General features: G+C 38.5%; 2 protein-coding genes across 2 annotated transcripts in view; both read right to left on the reverse strand.

The window, feature by feature from the left end:
• The window catches only part of LOC108682246 (protein fem-1 homolog C), a 32,341-nt gene extending 30,952 nt beyond the window's left edge, over nucleotides 1-1,389 (reverse strand). The window contains exon 1 of the mRNA XM_018171378.2: nucleotides 1,221-1,389. Coding sequence (XP_018026867.1) covers nucleotides 1,221-1,280 — 60 coding nt within the window. The 5' untranslated portion in view covers nucleotides 1,281-1,389. The remainder of the gene's footprint in view (nucleotides 1-1,220) is intronic.
• A 3,327-nt stretch (nucleotides 1,390-4,716) lies between these two features.
• On the reverse strand, nucleotides 4,717-11,706 carry LOC108682250 (protein arginine N-methyltransferase 7). The gene is made up of 11 exons (XM_018171381.2): nucleotides 11,281-11,706; nucleotides 10,201-10,350; nucleotides 9,798-9,860; nucleotides 9,485-9,637; nucleotides 8,001-8,560; nucleotides 7,743-7,846; nucleotides 7,334-7,444; nucleotides 6,719-6,864; nucleotides 6,036-6,509; nucleotides 5,527-5,877; nucleotides 4,717-4,911 (listed from the first exon to the last, which is right to left on the reverse strand). The coding sequence occupies exons 1-11, from the start codon at nucleotides 11,566-11,568 to the stop codon at nucleotides 4,732-4,734; spliced, it is 2,580 nt and encodes an 859-aa protein (XP_018026870.1). The 5' UTR covers nucleotides 11,569-11,706; the 3' UTR covers nucleotides 4,717-4,731.
• Nucleotides 11,707-12,042: the final 336 nt, after the last annotated feature.

Genomic DNA, 12,042 nt, shown 5'->3' on the forward strand with positions numbered 1-12,042 from the left:
GTGAGGTCACATTAGACTTGTTGCAAAATTCCAGAGGCATGCAAGCTTAAATATATTTTTTAATATATGTTACTTTATTAAGAGATAAAAAAGGCCCTGACATCTTACTGAAATTTCAGTTCTCTAAAACCATATATTTTGTAAATTCTGATACCTTAAAAATCATAAAAGTTATGGTGCTAAGAAGTTTAACATTTTTCAGTTTGTTCTATGTTTGCTATAAAGTCATAAATTTGTGATATCATGAGAGTTTGTATATGCTTTGATATAGAGGAAATATATTATATTCTTCAATTATTAGACAAATGAGTTTGACGCTATTATTTTTTCAAGGTTAATATAATTGACTCCATCGAAATGCAAATCCACATTTAAATTTTTTTCATGGCAATAAAGTTGATGAAAATTTGAACTATAGAAATCCAGTAGTCAATTTTTCCAGTTTGGATTCAGTAGTGATTAAAATTTACCTCACTAATGAATAAAAAAAAATAAAACCAAATAAAAAGTAGGCTATATGTTAAATGTCAACATGAAAATGGCTCATTGTCCCTCAATTCAAGCAGTTTGAGCCCCTCCAAGGCTGAGAAGGCTCTGGCCTAAGGCTAAGGGTAGAGAAAATATTTATCTTTGTTTAATGTAATCAGTAAACAGCAACATTGCTAGAGGGCAGCCCATAGCTTACAAATATCTACCACTACCTGGCGGCTGTACCTACTAGCCTACTTTCCAAGCCTGGAGGCTGGACTATAGCTTTGCCAACATTTAGGGATTTCAAAATCTTAGATATATGGTTTTCTGATAAGTTCTTTATTGGATGTAACAACTAGTCTGCAAGACTCATAGAATATTGAATTTTTTTTAACCATCTTCCCAGTTCAGTTGCAAATGCCAAATTATTGGCTCTGTGAGTGGGAGCTGGAAAAAAGACTGGAACACGAGCTGTCAAGCTCCAGCCTTGCAGCCTAAAATGATGCTCTTTAAATGGAGCATAATTTATTGAATTTATTGATAAAATCAAAATTATTTCGAAGCAGTATTAGACGGTGAAGACTGTAAAAACATCCTATGTAAAAATGTTCGACAAAATATTTGTAAAAGGCTTTGTTGTTAGAGAGCAACGGGGTGAGATTCAAAATAAAGCAGACGCTCGCCGATGTAAATGCATACTGTATATGACAAATAAAAAGAGTTAAAAGACTGGTCATTTGAAAATTTACCTTCAAAAGGCGTAAATTGCCATCTCTTGCCGCCGAGAAGACTATTTTTGAGCATTCCATTTCAAGACGAGTTCCTAAAAATCCAACACGAGGAAACTAAGGACACATCGTCACACGACACACGCTAACAGCTGACTGAGCGACTACCTAGCAGACGAGCTGTCCCGACTCCGCTTGCCTACTAATGATGATCAGGTGGCGGTCGTTGTTACAGCCATGGCTGAGTCATAGACATAAGACGGCTGACTCAACAAACACAAAACAACAACAGTTTTAGCTCCTAATTTCACATTAAAGTTATAACAGCACAGCAGGATATCACGAGTATCACCAGAGTTGCACATGAACCATTTCACGACGGTGATATTATTAAAAACGTAAATTTACAGGCTGCAGTAACATCTGTATTTGAAATTAGTGGTAAAATAATTGAATCGTACAAATTAGGTTGAAACACAATGCGGAGTAAACAATTGAACGCTTTTTATCTAAGGAGGACAGGATATGGGGATATAATTTCATTTATTGAACTGCGTCGACAGTCAGTGAATCGCTGCACGCGCAGCGTAATAGAAATGATCTATTTAACGTTCAAATGCGTAAATAAATTATTATAAAAAATGCAGTTCAAATTTAAGATTGTATATTTGCGAACCAACAAATGAACATCTTTTGATCAATTTGAATGAAAAATTCAATCGCAGCATTAAACATTACTCCCTATTTAAACCACATACATAATTTTCATGCCATTGAATGCTGAAAACTAGTGCAAAACGATTACTCATAAGTATCAAAGATTCTTGCTCGATGTCAAATCGAATTGACGTTGGTGGAATAAACGTCTCTGATTGGATATTACTACGCTATAAATCTTGCATCTTTCAACATATACCATCAAGTGTACGGCTACTATAAACATTATTTTATAGCGGTTTTGGCGTTTATTAGGCCGTAGGCCTGTCGCCGATTCTTAACATCGTAGATCATCCACATTATTTTACGGTCTCGAATTCTGCTGTGCTTAACCGCCCGGCCTCGTTCTGACCAGAAACTGGCGCACAGAGATGGGATCGAACCCACACCTCTCTGCTCCAATCCTGCTACTCTGTAACCATTGGGTTTCGGTTCAATGGCTGCAATAATTATAAACCCAAACAGTGACTTATGATTTATTCTTCATGGAAAGCGAAATCTACTCAAATCTACGCAACATCTTACATTTCTGCGATAAGAACAGCTGTGATTGTTTAACCCATACCTGCAGAATAATTAAATAGGATTCTGGTCGTGAAAAAAGATGGAATGGGAAATTCGAGTAGACCCAAAACCCTATTTTTCTGGTTAGCGGCAGCTGAGGCGCTTTCACTATGAAAATAGATTCAGATGATCCTCCAACTTTAAAGCCCGATATTCGAAGTGGGAAATACTTATCGCTAATATTATCTGCTAAAACTTTCCCGAAGTATAACAGCTATATGAAGGAAAATGCTCAGCTAATTTCTGTAATATTTGGACTAAGCTCACGTATACAGGTCACACTCATAGTTCAATCATGGGTCACACTGACCGGCAAATAGTTACAAATATTCAGGCTAATTGCGTTGTATGTTTTTGAGCCGAGCAGATTTAGTTCCCATTTATAAAATGTCTTCAACATGCAGCTGGCAGTCATCACTTTTGAACTGAGCTTGCTAATGCTAACTGAGCTTGCAAATTATGTTACGAGCTTTATTAAAAATACATATTTACTCAGTACCCATATAACGGCAAGTTTTAGTCTATGCTAAATTAAAGAATTTATCATACCATTCGAAGTCGTGCCCCAATGGCAAAAAATCTAAATCCATTCAGTCCCTTGAAAATTTGTAATTTATATTTGGAATCAAACAACAAGTGTGACAATGGACAAATAGTAAGAGACATAAATAATCGCCTCATATTTCACTTGAACAATTATAGCCTTCAGTGAATAGGATATCACCACGCAATAAAAACGATTAGAAAACATTGTGCATTTCTCTGGGCAGTTCGTGACCTTACGAAAGGGCAAGGCGATCAAGGATTCGTGCGCGGCGACCAGCGGATAGTGTGTTATACAACGCGCCAGACCACGCCTCCATAGCGGTATCAGGATTATTGAAAATAATTACGATTTAAAAACACAATTTGGTTCAAAACATTTAATATGCCAATCAAAAAGGAGAAATCCGAATATTGAATCAACAACACTTGCGATCAACGCATTAACGTTTTATTTTGTGGTTACGATAACCGAATAATCGCCAGTGCCATTGACATCGATAGCATTACTTCAATCTCATGTTAAAAGTTCTCAACTAAGATTAGCGAGTTAAGCTGAGAAAATCAAAATATTGACGGTGACTGGCTGTCGGAGTTCAGTGGTTCTTTGTTATAATACATTTATTACCTCAATATACATATCTTAACATTTTTTCTGCATCGCGCTACAAACATGAGCAGAAAGCTTCATAATTAGCATTGAAGGGCAATATTTACTCAAGTTACTGTCGAATTTTCAACGGAAAGTTTAAACAAAAAGAATTCGGCACATCAGACAGTAGAAACAGACCGCTTTGAAATAAACATTTGTATTGTTGCGAGGTATTCTATAAGACGGCCTTATGGAGGCCATTATTTACCTGTACCGTTCTTTGCACATTAATATAGAACGATAACTTCTTGAAGAAATAGCAACAAAACGTTGCAGTAAGTCTTCCATGAGTGGCTCAGTATGTTGACATTAAAAATGCTGATCATGAGCTGATAGCGCAGTACAAATGCATCGCCAGCGTCATCGCTGGTCGCGCGTGCGTCTTGCATCCGCATCCGTAGCGTGTGACGCATCGCGCCAAGTGGCGGCCACGCCGCGCTAACGGACGCTGCAGTAGCATTCTCACGACATTCATGTGACCGTCGGATGCTTTCTATACATTAACATCCTGAAACGCAAACCTTACTCTAAAGGTCGGAGAAATGCGAAAGCTTTAGTAAATTATTGACAGCTGTAGTGTAGAATGTCATCGTTTCTCGTCAAAGTGCCCGACGTAATTTTTGTTGATTTTGCCATGTAGCATCAGGATTTTATGTGAATGCAAGATCATTTCTGTACGACATCGGCGTGTCAGGGTTAAAAGACGCTTCCCTCCTGTCATTATAAACTAAATAACTTTATTTTGAAGAAAGCGATAGGATTTGAAACGTTTCGTCAATGTTGCATCATTCAAACACAAAGAAATCGATTCTGGTTGGCATTGCATTGTTTAATATTACGCGGTATACTCAACGCAGGGAATGCCATCTAATGCCCTTGCCAAGTTTCATCCACTGAATACTCCAGCATGCATGGAAATCTAAAAACTTGGATGATGAATACCACGTTATGATCAGAAACACTAACTCATTTCTGTCAACGGGCAGTAAGAGAAAGACCTATATAATCAAAACTGCTAAAAAGGAAAAATAGAAACTAATATCATTGGCATAGTTTTTATTCGCTAGAGGCATTGCATCTTTCCTCTTCCAGCTGAAACTTGAAAGAGAAATTTCCGTCCTTGAGGTCGAGGCAATAATGGAATATTTTCGAGATGCCGGAGGTGGCGGGGGAGAGGAGAGACCGCGGGTGCCGGAGCAGGTGAACGCCCTGGTGGCACGTAGCGTTCCACGCCACCTGGGCAATGAGGATAAATTCAGTGGCACCGTGGAAAATGTTGTGCACATCCACCAAGTAAAAGAATATATGATATATTACAAAAAATGGTATCATTATAAAATACTATGAATAAAAAATATCGTAAATCAGTTACATTGTAGGACGAAAAGATCGGGGTGATATGATAGTAGTTTAATCAAGAACAAAGGAACGGCATAGCAAAAATTACAAGCAACAAAATATAATTAATAAGACCCAAACTGGCAGCCAAGCAACCAAACAAAATAGAGAAAATTTACATAAATATTCTTAGCCTGGGCAACAAGTTTAAGAAACATAATAATAGGCCTAATACTACTGAACCATTTGCCCGCTAACAAGAACTCTAATTACCAGTCTCTCAGATACAAAAAGCATCGACAACGATCAATGTACCCGTAGACCGAAGGTTGAGACGAATATTATCTTTAATGGATGAAATTCTTCATAATACATTTTATCCGTCGATTCAAACATCTTCCACTTCACGGTAAAGTAAATACAAATTCCTACCAGATAAACAAAATTTCCACACAGCAATGAGGAAGTAGGGCCGTAACCATGCAGAGGGGCGAAAAGCTATATTGGGCTGACCTTTCTGCCGGTGAGGTGATCGTGTGCGAGGGGACCTGTGCTGATGGTCTGATCAGCGAAGTGCCAGTCAGCCCACACTGCCACCCCGTTGAAGTAAAGCTCAGGCTGAGCATCAGCGCTCTTGTCTCGAGCTTGCCGCTTGATGCGATCAGGGCGCGCAGCGTCAGAGGCACGCAAGGCATCGACGTCCAGTTCAACGTTGCCTTTAAAATGTCGCTGCACGCCGCAGATCGGCTCTCTTAGATACAACTTCGTGATCATCACCGGTTCGTGCAGGGAGTAGCAAGGATATTCCCACAGCGGCTGCGGCTCCACAACTTCGCCTGTGCCGGTACGTGCCAAGTCTACCATCTGGCGTCAGGACATTTCATTAGTGGGCCAATGAAGCAAATTAAATCCGAATTTGCAGGAAGGTACAAATTTGGTCAGAATATATATCTTCAACAATAAATATTAAGCAGTATTTATTTTTGTACATATACAATAAAAGTATAAGGAAATCTGGTCACCTCATCAAAAGCAGTAAGATCGAAGCCACAACGCTGGCGGCAGGGAGCTCGTATCTTCCAGAGGTCGTCAAAGCTAACGGCCATGACGTGTATCGAGACGCACGCTGGCAGCAACATGGCTGACGTGCTAATGGGCAAACTTGGAACTGTGTTACCGGCGCAGTGAGACTCCAAAGATTTAGAAGTTGGAAAATTGAGATCAACAGATCTACTAACAAAAGAGTTTGATTCAAAATCAGTCGGGTTAGTGAGATTGGACGGTACATCTTCTGAAACATTCCGACCATTTGTCTCGCTGGAAGACAGTTCTTGAGGACGTTGATCAGAGGGTGAGGATTTGGAGGAGTGGGGCTGCACTGAGGCATAAGAAGGAGGGAGCAGGTGAGAACACTCGCTCAGGAGGCTGCTGAGTCGTACGTTGTGCCACGGCAGCAGCGAAGAGTTGAAGTGCGGCTCAGCAAACACAACCCCGATCTGGTCAGGCGGTGCGGAGTGTAACAATAGCCTTTAAATTCATAATAAAAGTAATTTTTCATTTGTTATAAAATCATCTGCAGATGCAGAACAAAATACACCTTTATTAGACAACAACAACAAAACCGTGAAGCAGCAGAAAAGAATAATTATTAACCGTATTTGAACAAAATTGAGAATGAACTATGGACATTCGCAGCAACATGTACCTTATGTTTGACTGCAGCGACTGAGATCTTGGAGAGGTCTTCAGGCAGCAGAGTGACGTGCTCCTTGAGAGCGTTCAGTTCCAGAAAGTCCAGCAGCAAACGCCGATTTTGGCGGATGGTCTCGTGAACGTAAACATGTTGCACGTCTGAGCACGAAATGTAAACTAGATGATAAACTGTACAGATTAATTACACATAAATCAAGAGAATTATTTTCATGTTTGAGATCATATTCGAGATTCAAGTTCCTCTTGAACAGGAATGGCTACAATTTTAACAGTACTACATTCATCTACATGTTGAAAAAATTTTTACATAAAAAGTTCCCAGCAATGCTTTACACAAGAAATGGCGTGTGACGCAGCTGGTCTAGCAAATAGCAAGACAAGTTCTTCAGTTGGTTTGCAACTAAACACAAGTGCCCGTGGAAATAAACTGAACGAATGTTGTGAGCTTACTAAACAAATGCGTCCATCAAAATTAACTGATTAAATCCTACGGCAAGCTAACTAAACAAATGAGTCCCTAATAAATGCCTTTTTGAGCCTACGGAACAAATGAATCTATTAAAATGAACTGAATATATGCCTCGGTGAGCTAATAAATGCAGCCTACTGGCATGAGAGGCGAGGCGTCCGATGAGGAGGACGTTCGAGGCGTCGCCCAACACCAGCCACGCCATCGTCCGAGGCAGCGCCAGGGCAGCGTCAAGAACTCTGCTCAGGACTGTCGAGTTTATGATTAACGCACATTAATCAATAAAAAGTTTATATTTCATCTATGGTAATAAATAGGTAACTATTTCTTTATAAATTAGGAGGTTTTTGTTGTTCACACTATATTTACATTTTAGGAATATTTGCTTTGAATAAAAGTCAAAATTTTCTCCAAGTCAAGTAGAGAGTTTATTCCAAGAGAACGTACCCAAATTAATTAAGGTACAGGTAAACTCTTTATATTATGTCAGGCTAGGTCAAAAGCAAAGCACTACAAGAAATGTTCATATTGAGATAAAAATTCGCACAGTTGAGTCGGTGTATATCAGAGAGTTGAGCCAGTCTGGTACGAGGGTTCACAAGGTGCTGTCCACACGAGCAGTGAGGAGCAGGCGGCCGCACGTCGGTCGTACTGCGATACAAAAACAAACATATCGGTCAGAGAACATTAAACAATCAGAAAATTTCGCCAACAAACGATCCATTTTTTTTATGCGGGGTATGAAACCAACGATCCATTTTTTTAAGCGAGGTATGAAAGAAACAATTAACTAGTTCTCTCTCACCCATGAGACAGCGAGAACCACATGCTGTAATCGTCTCTGGCTGCGGTGAGAATAAGTGGCTTGCTGCTACTGTGCGCGGTGAGAGGGATGAAGGGTCTAGGTAGATGATAGACGGCCTGCATCCAGTGATCCCTCCAAGCTAAACTCGAGTCACGTTCAGCCCACGTTGGAGCACAAGAAAGTACGATATCTTGGTCCTGATCCATGATAAGATGCCACCACATGAACACAGCGTGACACTCAAGGCTTTTATCTAAGCGCGACAGGAAGCTAACATGCACGGTGTCTGTAGTGGACAAAGGAATGTCACGGCCGCTCCAGTCAAACTTGAACATACATAGAGGCTCAGACACGGCGGTAAAATGTGAAGGATCGAGTTGTGAGAGCTGTAAATCGTGCACGGAGATGGAGCCTGGACACTCGGCCAGCCAAGATGGAAGGTTCAGATGAGACGAATGCGGTGGCCTGTTGTAGTAAGGGACGTTTGTGGAGGCCAGCAGGTCAGAACTCACTACTTGAGCGTAGACAAGTGCCCCGGAAGGCACCAACAATGCATCTTCCTGCCAGCACAAAGCCATATTATTTGTCAAGCGTTCTTCATAGCTGCACGTTAACACCTACCTATCAAAATCTAGATACCGAAACTAATTATTAAAATGACAATGCAAAGCTTCGTCCATCAGGATTACTTTTTATAGAGTATAAACCATAGAAAAAAATCACACAATATAACAAATAACTGCAAGTATCCACAAATGCTTCACTTACTGATGTTCTTATGAGATGTCTCACTCCTCATGGTAATTAGCTAACCTTAGGCAAGCTTTAAACAAAATCATTTAAATGGACTTTAAAGCCTATAATCTTTCAAGCCCTTCAGAGCTCTTTAACACGTTGACTCCGAAGTGGTACATATGTGTACCACAAAATGTATTTCTCCAGGACCTAGTGGTACATAATTCAGGTTGCTTAAGATCGGCCAAATCCGAGAACAAAAAAGGCCAAAAAAGGCCGATAACTCAATATATATACTAGTTTATTTGTAGGTTAAGATATAAAAATTCCCTTTATTTTCCTTTTGCAGTACTTACAATTTAATTCGGAAGTACGTACCCCTATCATAAATTTTAGCCGGTCAACACAATTGTGAAAAACTAAATCAAGGAATTTGTCTGGAAAAAATTACCATATGGCAACCCTGTTTGAAAACAGTACAAAAAATGAAATAATAGTGCAAGATGAAGCAATCGGAGTCAAAGTGCTAAATTATATAAAACTAATAGAGTATCCCCGCCTGCAAAATAGAATGGGTGCCAAAATGTTCACATATATTAATAGGTACTTACCTACTTCATTTCGAAGACTTGATTTCTCTAGTGAATCCCATGATAATTTGATCAAACCTGTTTTCAGAAGCACAGATCCCAATTACTACATTTCATTTAATGATAAAACATGTTTATTGGGAGAGAGAAAGCACTGACAGTGAGCAAATGTAGTCTAGCGTGTTCATAGGTGCTGATGGCGCCCTCTCCAATGAGCTCTGTGTCAAAGAGCTCAGCAACGAGCAGATTAGCGCGCTCAGGCAGATCTTCTCCCAGGACAAGTTCTGTGGAGCGCTTGTGAATCACCTGAACCTGTGAGAGCAAAGAAATAATGATTAAGTACAAGAAAGAAGAAAAATTAAAAATATTAGAGCCAGAATGAACAACTACATAAGAAAAAAAGCATAAAAACTCTTCGTATTAATTTTTGAACCATTTGTCCAAAATATATGAGACCCTGGAAGGAACTGACCTTTTCAGCAAATCCATTTGCCACCAAGACTTTCTCAGCACAGCAAGCCATTGGTTCAAACGACTGCAATGGATGAACATCACGGTATGAGAAATGTATTTTGAAAGAAAAATAATTGGTGAGGCCTCCTCTAATAGATCAAGGAAAAATAGGTACTGTAAATAAGAATAACTCTCAGATATTATTTGAAAATTAATTCATTCATCATGAAAAGAACAAAAGCAAATAGATAGTTAGGGGGATGAGGAATGCAGAAAATTTTGTTGGAATGTAATGACCAATATTTTTGTTTATTTACTTGAAAGCAAATAGAAGTGAATTAATAGCATATCACAGTTCTTTACATTTCTAACAGCTTCAACATATGTTAAGTCATCTGACCATTATTAAGCAAGGATCATACTTCACATGCAGTGATGTGATCAGCACCACACTGCAGAGCCATCATAGACAACAGTCCCGTGCCAGTCCCAATGTCCAGCACTCTGACACTGTCACCTCTTGCCCGTAATGTAGCCACTGCTTTTCTGATTGCATCGTAGTAAAGCTGGTTCTGAAAAATGGAATGGGTGACACATGATTTGACAATTAAAAGATGAAGACTGAGGGACAGTGAGTGGCAAAAGTATTTCATACCTCAGGTCTATATTGTTACCTCAAATACTCAAATAATAATTTTTTGTATGCATATATTGTAATTAAAATTGTTGATGAATAAATGAAAAGCAAAATAGAAATTGTTCCCCAAGCTATATAATCAACAATCCTAGTTAATACAAAAATAGTGTCCACAGTCCAATACAAAAAGTTTTGGACACCATGTGAGCACTTTTATGATTATGCATGCAACATAAGTTGTCATTGTTTTTCTCATTAGTACCACTTATTATTTCAACCAATTACAGGATTTCATCATTATCTGTAAGCCACATCAAGTGTGGGGAAAACATCACTGTGTAAGGTGCGATGGAAGTAATGTAAGAGCATCACAAATATGGTATAGTGATATAAATGTGAATGAAGGTGCCTATATATTTCCCACTACACCTATATTGTGGAATGACCTAGTAAGTCCAAAAGCAAAACATGTGGTATGATCAGAAAAATGTTTTGTAATTGCTAGAAGTTGGTGTAAAAGATTTTAACATAGGTACCAATTTTACAACATTTTTGGACATCTGCTGTTGATAATGTTTTTAAAAATATTTATGGTGAAAGTAAATTCAATTTCTGGTTGTTTCAGAATAAAAAAATATTTGAAATAGATTCTACTTCTACCTGCTGTCCTTGGTGGAAGAGGTTTTGATGTGACAACAGATATAGAAATAAGTGCAGCTTCAAGCTGTATTCTATAAGTTACATTTCAACTAGTAATTAAATTATACTAAATTAACCTAAAACTTTAGCATGACACAGCCAAGGTTGTAGCAGAGCTAGCTTTGATTCAACGGTGGTCTCTCATGATCAACTCTTTCTGTCTTACCCGCTCATCATCATGAAGCATGTCAGCATAAGCAGAGCTGGCAACCTCTTTGGAATAGTCATAATCTTCATCCTGCATCTCCCACTCTTGCTGTCCTGAGACTGGGTTGTAATGTTGAACAAAAACTTTTCCAATGGTTGCATTTTTAATGGGTGAAGAACTCATCCTTGCTGACCTTGCACCAACTCTTGCCAAAACAAATGGGTTCTTATAAAAGGCTTTACTGAAATTATGTAAAACACTGTGAAATACCTTGAAAGTTCCCAGAAATGCTGAATTGTTCACCATGGAAAAGTAAAAGTTTACACTCTTGATTATAAAACTTAATGGAATCCTAACCAAGAATATGTCACTTTAATCTTATCTGAAGAGTCAGAAACAGGATTTAGGAGACTACAATTAATAACTATGTAACAATCTCAGAAGCAACTAAAATCAACAAAATGCAAGACTCCAGAAACAACCTATATATATATGCCAATATTAGATGAAAAAACCAACCCATCATTAAATTATCTATACCTATATTACTAGGCCCCTCAAATTGTTCTATATTCATTCAGGATCTATTATAATACAATGAAAAAAATGGCCCCTACAGGCCATTTTTTCCAACATTTAAAAATCCATATAAAGAGTTTTACCATTTGTCTAACTTCTTGGGCACTGTTTTGGCAATTTTTTGTCTTCATTGCTAAAGAAATAAACTTTAAAATTTTTTTCAATTATTTTCTGTTAGCTCTACCTAAACTTAATGTTTAA

This window comes from Hyalella azteca, unplaced genomic scaffold (genome assembly GCF_000764305.2).
Source record: "Hyalella azteca isolate HAZT.00-mixed unplaced genomic scaffold, Hazt_2.0.2 contig3013, whole genome shotgun sequence".
NCBI classification, from domain to species: domain Eukaryota; kingdom Metazoa; phylum Arthropoda; class Malacostraca; order Amphipoda; family Hyalellidae; genus Hyalella; species Hyalella azteca.

Bases quoted from the DNA above. Each gene is read 5' to 3' on its own strand.
- LOC108682250 (XM_018171381.2), bottom strand. From the start codon at position 11,568: ATGGTGAACAATTCAGCATTTCTGGGAACTTTCAAGGTATTTCACAGT. The intron at 9,638-9,797 runs GTCAGTTCCTTC...TTGCTCTCACAG, and splicing joins CAAATGGATTTGCTGAAAAG to GTTCAGGTGATTCACAAGCG. The intron at 5,878-6,035 runs GTGACCAGATTT...TCCTGACGCCAG, and splicing joins ATCTTACTGCTTTTGATGAG to ATGGTAGACTTGGCACGTAC.